Here is a 7028-nt window from a genome sequence, read left to right as displayed (position 1 = left end):
TGCACAGGTCAGTGCTGTTACTTACCATCTGTGGTCTGGTCCTTTACATGCAGCTGTTACTTTACAGTAGAGATTCCCCCTAAAAGCAGCTTCTCTTCCTGTTGAAACCTTGCTTACTTTTACAGCACCCTTGGGGAAATTTTGTCAATCCATGAGTGGGACAAGGTTCAAGGGAGCTGTGTAAAGGGGATGCTTCAGTAGATGGCACTCTCCCTCTGAGTGAGGATGAGCAAGTACCTAAGCCAAGGAAATTGATGCAGTGAAAGCAACTTCCTTCATACTCTACAGAAATTGCAATGAATGCAAACAAAGCTCTGCCTGACTATGCACTGAAGTAACCCCTGGCAGATTTTCACAAATCTGGATCCATCATGTCCTCGCATCTGCTTTTCTCCCTGCTTAAATGACTATAATCGGTTTCTGTTCAGCCTGAATTCCTCCTGCAATCTTAATGGTGAATATATACGTATATATACACAGATATATACTTAAAAGATATATATATGTTTATTATATAAAAAGATATATATGTATGTAAAAGAGCTTAGTATTAATGTAAGTTACAGACATCGGACATTGGGTTTAGAACTGTTCTGCTTCCTCAAACATTTTCTCTGAGTCATGATTTTGTTACTCTTCTGTCAATGGCAGATCCAGTTTAAGAACTTAATACCTTTTGTTTGTTGATTGGGTTTTGTTGTTATTTTGAAGCCACAAAATTATATAGATCCAGTTTAAAAAGCAGTCACACTGAATTAGTACAAGCGAGGAGGCCTTAACTGCAGGTATGGGGACAATAAAGACCTGTTGGCATTAGGGAGTTACCACCTTTTAAATCAAATATGTTGCTAACCAAGCAGTAATGCACAGCCATCATCTTACAGCTTTCTAAACAGCACAGTGTTCTCCTCACCCCTGAACAGAAGGGTGAGATAGGAGAGTGAAAGAAACATGAAAAAGACAAAGGTTGCAATAAAAAAAAATACATGGGACAAATTAATAAAATGCAAATTTGATTAGTTAATTTTTTTTAAAGTTTTGGCTTCCTGAGTAATACAAGTATGTTCTTTCAATTTACTACTTCTTAAGCACTCCTTTAAGTATCAGTTTTCTTATTTGACTGGCACACAAATCAGATAAGACTCCATATGTTCTCAGTCCCTGCCTCTCTCCTACACTCCCCAAAAAATCCTTTTTCCGCTGGTTAAAATCACAGTGATAACAGTAGTTTTAAAATCTGGAACCTGGAGCTACCATTTCCTTCCTTTAAGAGAGAAGCATTTGCTACCATAACTCAAAGAAAGCTGTTGACCCATTTTTTCCAATATTCATGTCAGAGCCTGAGGGATTTTTGGACATGTTAGAATGAAGATGACCTAGGCAATGTATGAAAGAGGAATATAAAGAGTATTTGTGTGCATCTTTCCAGTGCCAGACAACTTTTGAGCAATCAAAAGCAAAGCACCAATGCAAACTAAATAAATAAATTTCTATTGCAAGAAGTGGTTCAAGCAGTGGCATGCTGCATGAGTGAAATGGTGGATGAACTTAGTGAAGAAAAAATATATTTTTTAGATTTTCTGTTCTTAATTTAAAACAAACCAAACCTGCTGCAAGTGTTAGATGCTTAAGGGACTGTGCCCAAAAGCAGTGTTTTCAGTCCTTTGCAAAGAAACTACACAACAGGTAAAGTGCTGGACCAGTGGAAACTCTCTGTTGAAAGTGCCATTTAGCTACGGCACTCATCTGTTATTTGACAAATGGATTTAAATTTCCAAATGGATTTTATACAGAATTCCAAATAGTCTTCATACAGTAAGGTTACCACTTGGAAGCCTCCTTTGCACACGACTGAATGGAAATGGTTTGGAGAGGCTTTTTTTAACACTTTACAAAGGAACTGGATATGTGGTGTGGGGCTTCTACTATTTGGAACATGTTTATTAGAAGAATAAAAGCAAAATGGTTTAACACTGTTGTGGTACTACTAATTTTTTCCCCTTCTGCAGTCTTGAGCCAATGTTTTGTTCAGTTAGATAACATGTCTAGGTCATGAAGCTAATAAAGAACATTGGGTTTATGGTTGCAACCTTTACCTTTACAGCAGCTATTGTGAATTGAGAGGAGGTTTGAAGACTCACAAAGCAGCCTCTGCACCTGCTTTCAAGTAGTGGTTTCAAATCAAAGAAGAACAATTTCCTGACTGAATCAACAAACTAGGCATTGGGACACCTGACTTTTATACCTTTAGGGAAATTATAGCCTACTTTTTCAGGCCGAGTCCATTTCTTTAACTCCCATGTATTTCAGGTGGAGTTACAAGAGCTCAACACCTCTGAAACTTGTTTTTAAACCATTTTGTGAATGTCTTCCTTACAGATATGTTGGAAAGCTGTTTTCATGTTTGTAATACATTCTGAAGTGCTTAGTAAGAACATGTTACAGAAATGCAGTCTTTACTAACAAGTGTCTCATTGAAACAGTCCTGTTTTTTTTTTCATCTCAGTGGAGTACAGTTCAAATTACCTTAAAAAAACCCCTCTCACAACAATTAAACATTACAGGTCTGTAGGCAGGATAGAGCAAAAAAAGACAGAAGGCGCATGGGATGGGTTCGCAAGGCTCTGCCACTTCACAGCTTTTAGGATGGAAGCTGAAGGGTGGAAGATCATGAGCAAAAGCTGAAGTGCAAGTGGTGGCAGAAGCAGAACCTGACAATCCCATAAGTTCCCTATGCTTTAGAAGATCCCTGCTGAAAATGTCCAGAAGACATGATGAGAAAATCCATGTATTAGCATTGCTCAGTGGGCTTGCAGAGCTGGTCAAGGAAGTAGCCAGACAAATCAAAGTCTTGATTCTTCATAGTGGGTTGCATTGTGTAATAGAGGTCTCATACCTTTTGGTTTACAGGTGTAGGTGGGTTATCTGTGCTATGTAGCATTTGTGTTTAGGAGATTTACATCATGTGTAAATAAGAGAAGAAATAGCAGTAGCTGGACAGACCAGTGCGATGTGGGTGAGCCTGTTCATTGATGTTTGGAGGTGGGTGCAGAACAAAGGGTTGATTTTCAAACACGATTTATTTAGAAACTTAAGATCTGTTAAAGGACAGTGAGGGTAAAACCTACCAATAAATGTATCAAATGCAATGGCTAGAATACATCCATCAAATCCATGGATAAAGAGAAGTTAACAAAAGTGATCAACACTCAGCAGACCAGTACCTACTGTTTTCATAATGAAGGTTGTGGTTTAACCCCAGACGGCAAGAAGAACCACACAGCTGCTTGCTTGCTGCCCCTCACCCCAGCAGGATGGGGGGAAGAGAATCAGGAGGGTAAAAGTGAGCAAACTTATGGGTTGAGATAAGAACACTTTAATAATTGAAACAAAATAAAATAAAATAATAAATTATAATGAAAAGTAAGAAAGAGAGAGAAATAAAACCTAAGAAAGGCAAGTGATGCAAATGAAAACAGTTGCTCTCACCACCAACCAACCAATGCCCAGCCAGACCCTGAGCAGCAGCCCCCCCAGCCAACCTTCCCCTCAGCTCTGTATGCTGAGCATGACACCATATGGTATCGAATATGTGTTCGGTCAGTTGGGGTCAGCTGTCCTGACTATGCCCCCTCCCAACTTCTTGTGCACCCCCAGCCTGCTCACTGGTGGGGTGGGGTGAGAAGCAGAAAAGGCCTTGGCTCTGTGCAAGCACTGCTCAGCAGTAACTAAACATCCCTGTGTTATCAGCACTGTTTTCAGCACAAATCCAAAACACAGCCTCTTACTAGCTATTGTGAAGAAAATTAACTCTACCCCAGACAAACCCAGCACAGATTCAGGCCAGATTTTACTGGAAAACTCAAGAATATTACAAATGTTACTTTATACTACATTAATTAGATCAAGGGCTTTTGTAAAACTGTTCAACCAAGGGTGGGCACCAGACTGGTGAATTAAGCAAAAGGATGGTGCAAAAGGACAATTGCTCTTTTGCCTTTTGCTTCCTTTTCACCATGAAAACTGCACATGATTTTTCATCCTCCCATTGCCAGCTTATGCAGCCCACTCTGCAGGATTTTCGTGACAGGAAGAAATGATAGTTCTAAATGCATTTGGCCACTGTATTTATTTTTAAACTTTTCTGTTTTTGCTGATTTGCAAAGTCTCACTTGACTGAGTTATGAGCTGTTTACCCAACAGGGCCTTTGTTCTGGTCTGTGCTTCAGCAAAAACTGGAAAAACTGGTTCACATGTGCCTTTTTTTTTTTTAACCTTCCTCTCCCATTGGCAGCTGCAGCTTGTACACATGCAGACAAGGTGGTGCTTACCTTTCATGTTGAAAGCTGCCTTACGAAAACAGAGGTTGCTTTTCCATTATCCCAAAGCTTTTCTAGCCTCGTGAAGGCTTTGATGGATGCTCCAGGAGTTAAATTCTGTTTGTTCTCCACTAAATGTGTTTAGGCTATCATTTTATTTTTCTTCAAGCAAAGGGAGGGTGTCTGAGTGTGGCTCCAGTCCAGCCTTTTAAATAATGTTTTGTAGACTCTGGGAGACGTGCAGAAATCAGCCTTGTTGTGCAATGTAGCTTTTTGGACGCAGAAGCTTGTCTGCTTTACAGCAGCTGCATATAGTGTAGCCTTAACATCTAAGACAGGACAAACACTGAGCCAGCAAGTCAGTGAAAAAGTGGACAAGTTGAGAAGAAACTTTTATTTCTGTCTCCTTCCTTTTCCTCTTGCTTTGTGCTTCTGTTGGAACAAGAATGGGTCAGCTGTGTGGACGATGCATGCAGCTTCTGCGGGACTTTGTGGCCTTTGTTCAGAGGATGTCCTCCGACTTGGTGCACAGCATCAAGGAATGCTTAACTCTGATAAGCAAATGCTGCTGCTTAAAACAAAACAGCTCGAAAGCCAGGCAGCTTTACAAGCCCATCCTGCAGCCTCATGAGAGGGTGACTGCACAGGAGTTTCTGCAGCATATTGAAACAGGTAAGAAGGCTTATTTTTTTTCCTAAAGGGTTATGAAAGAACAAGGAGATTCATTTTGTGGGTTGAAAACAGATTGAAACAGCATAGCTCTGTGCTATATATACATGGGGAAGGTCAAAGTCACCCTGGGACAAGCACTGTTGGGCTCCCAGGACTTTCTCAGATTCCAAGCAACTGGTCTGCCCAAGTGCTTTTTTGCAAACATTTTAGACATGAGGCTTGAACACTATCATGGGATTCTACTTGAATCAAAGCAGATCTGCAGCTCTTCACGTACCTCTGCTGCTTTACAGGCTACCTGCCTAATTCCCCTGTTTATCTGCTTGTGATGTCTTCTCTGTCCTGTCAACAATATCAATACGAAAACTTTTTTTGTTTCACTCCTGCAGTCACAGAATATCTTCTTGAATGAGCACGTTGTGTCAGTTTTCCAGCCTAAAAACGTTCCTTGTCTCAAGCTCAGGCAGGGGCCATTGCTTCCTTGGTTTTGCTTTGTCTCACAGGTATATTGCTTTAAGTTTAACATCCTTGGGCTAAAGCTCCTACACAAAGTTGCATGGCCTTCTACTTTCATTTTTGTGAAGGGTTTGGAACACAAACTACTATTTTTTTAGTTGCCTTTTTGGGGACATAAAACCATTTTGTGAGGGGGACCAGGATAGACATCTTTCCTTGGTTTGACACAGTTAACCCAGTTTGAAATGATCCGTCATGGACCAACCTTTAGAATAATTGCTCTGACGCTGGTTGTGGGGAACATGCATGAATTAGCCTCAGCTGGTATCAGCTGGTGTCATTACCCTAACAACGTGGGGGGTCCTGTGCTGCTGGTAGAGTTCACTAATTGTTGCACATTAAGCACCAGCTAAATTGTGAAATCCATATCCAGAATAGGACCAGGCTTTTCAGCTTGATGTACACTGGGGATCTTCCAGGGCTGAACTTTTTCTTCCAAAGGCTAGCATGCTCTTGACTGTATAAGAGACTGGCTTGGCAGTATCCGAGCTCAGCTGATTGATCAGGTGCAACGAAGGGGTGGTCTGGACAAAATGTTGAGGGCAGAATGGCTCTTATTTTAGTGATCACTTGTGTATTTTATTCTGAGATGGAGCAAGCCCAACCTTGGTAATAAGCAGGGAGCCAACATTTGGGCAGTTTGGGTGCAAAGAGAGATTGTGTTGTTGATCATTGTACTCAGATGTTAGCTAGGGCAGCAAATACTTGATATTATAAACAGGTGAAGATTTTGAGTGGCTTCTGCTTTGTCATTCTCTCAAACAAAAACGCACAGATAAGTGGGAGATTCAGATAGTAAGTGTGCAAGGAAAAGAATTAAACCGCATTAAGAGATTATTGTTTTTTCTCTAAAGTCCTGCACATGCTGGCTAGTCCTTACTTTTTTTTGTTTATTGTTAATTATTAAAATTGATCATTATATTAAGAAGTTCTTCTGTGAAGCCCACTTACCTAATCCTGAATGTAGGAGTTTGTTACTCTTGACATGTCAGCAGCTTCTAGTGGCTTGAGATATTCACTGAGTTTTGCACTGAGGCATGAAAGCTCACACCCCTCACATGTCTTTATCCCATGTGAGGTAAAGTAGCTAGATCTTGTTTGTAGAGATATTCCAGTCTTTAATGCACTGCTTTTATCTCTTGCCTGAAAAGCTATCATATAATTGAGTGTTCCACCAGTCAATTTATAGTACATTACCTTTTCAGCTGTTTATACTATTGGGCATTGGTTCAGTGGCCTTTTTTTTTTTTTTTTTTTTCTCCTTTCTGCTGCTCCATTCCACACATTGTAGGCACATTATACAGTGACTTACAGAAGTCATGCATGACTGCTATTGCTGTACTCTCAATGGCTATTGCTGAACATCTGGTTTATTCATAGGGGAACTATCATACTCAAGAACAAGTAGATTCATGCTAGAAATCTGAGCCTGAGGGAAGCCCATTTACAATCCATGTTGCTATTCCCTGAAATCCTTTTTTGTAATACCAAAGATAGGAAACACAGTGAACATAAAATGTA

General features: G+C 40.3%; 1 protein-coding gene across 1 annotated transcript in view; it reads left to right on the top strand.

Moving 5' to 3' along the window:
- Positions 1-4765: 4765 nt before the first annotated feature.
- Positions 4766-7028, top strand: part of LOC104465113 (vacuolar protein 8-like) — a 23351-nt gene continuing 21088 nt past the window's right edge. Inside the window, 1 exon segment of the mRNA XM_010078030.1 lies at positions 4766-4991. Coding sequence (XP_010076332.1) covers positions 4766-4991 — 226 coding nt within the window.

This window comes from Pterocles gutturalis, unplaced genomic scaffold (genome assembly GCF_000699245.1).
Source record: "Pterocles gutturalis isolate BGI_N339 unplaced genomic scaffold, ASM69924v1 scaffold25288, whole genome shotgun sequence".
In the NCBI taxonomy this organism is placed as follows: Eukaryota; Metazoa; Chordata; class Aves; order Pterocliformes; family Pteroclidae; genus Pterocles; species Pterocles gutturalis.
Note: the sequence above shows the minus strand (reverse complement) of the source record. Positions and strands in the feature narration are given on the sequence as shown.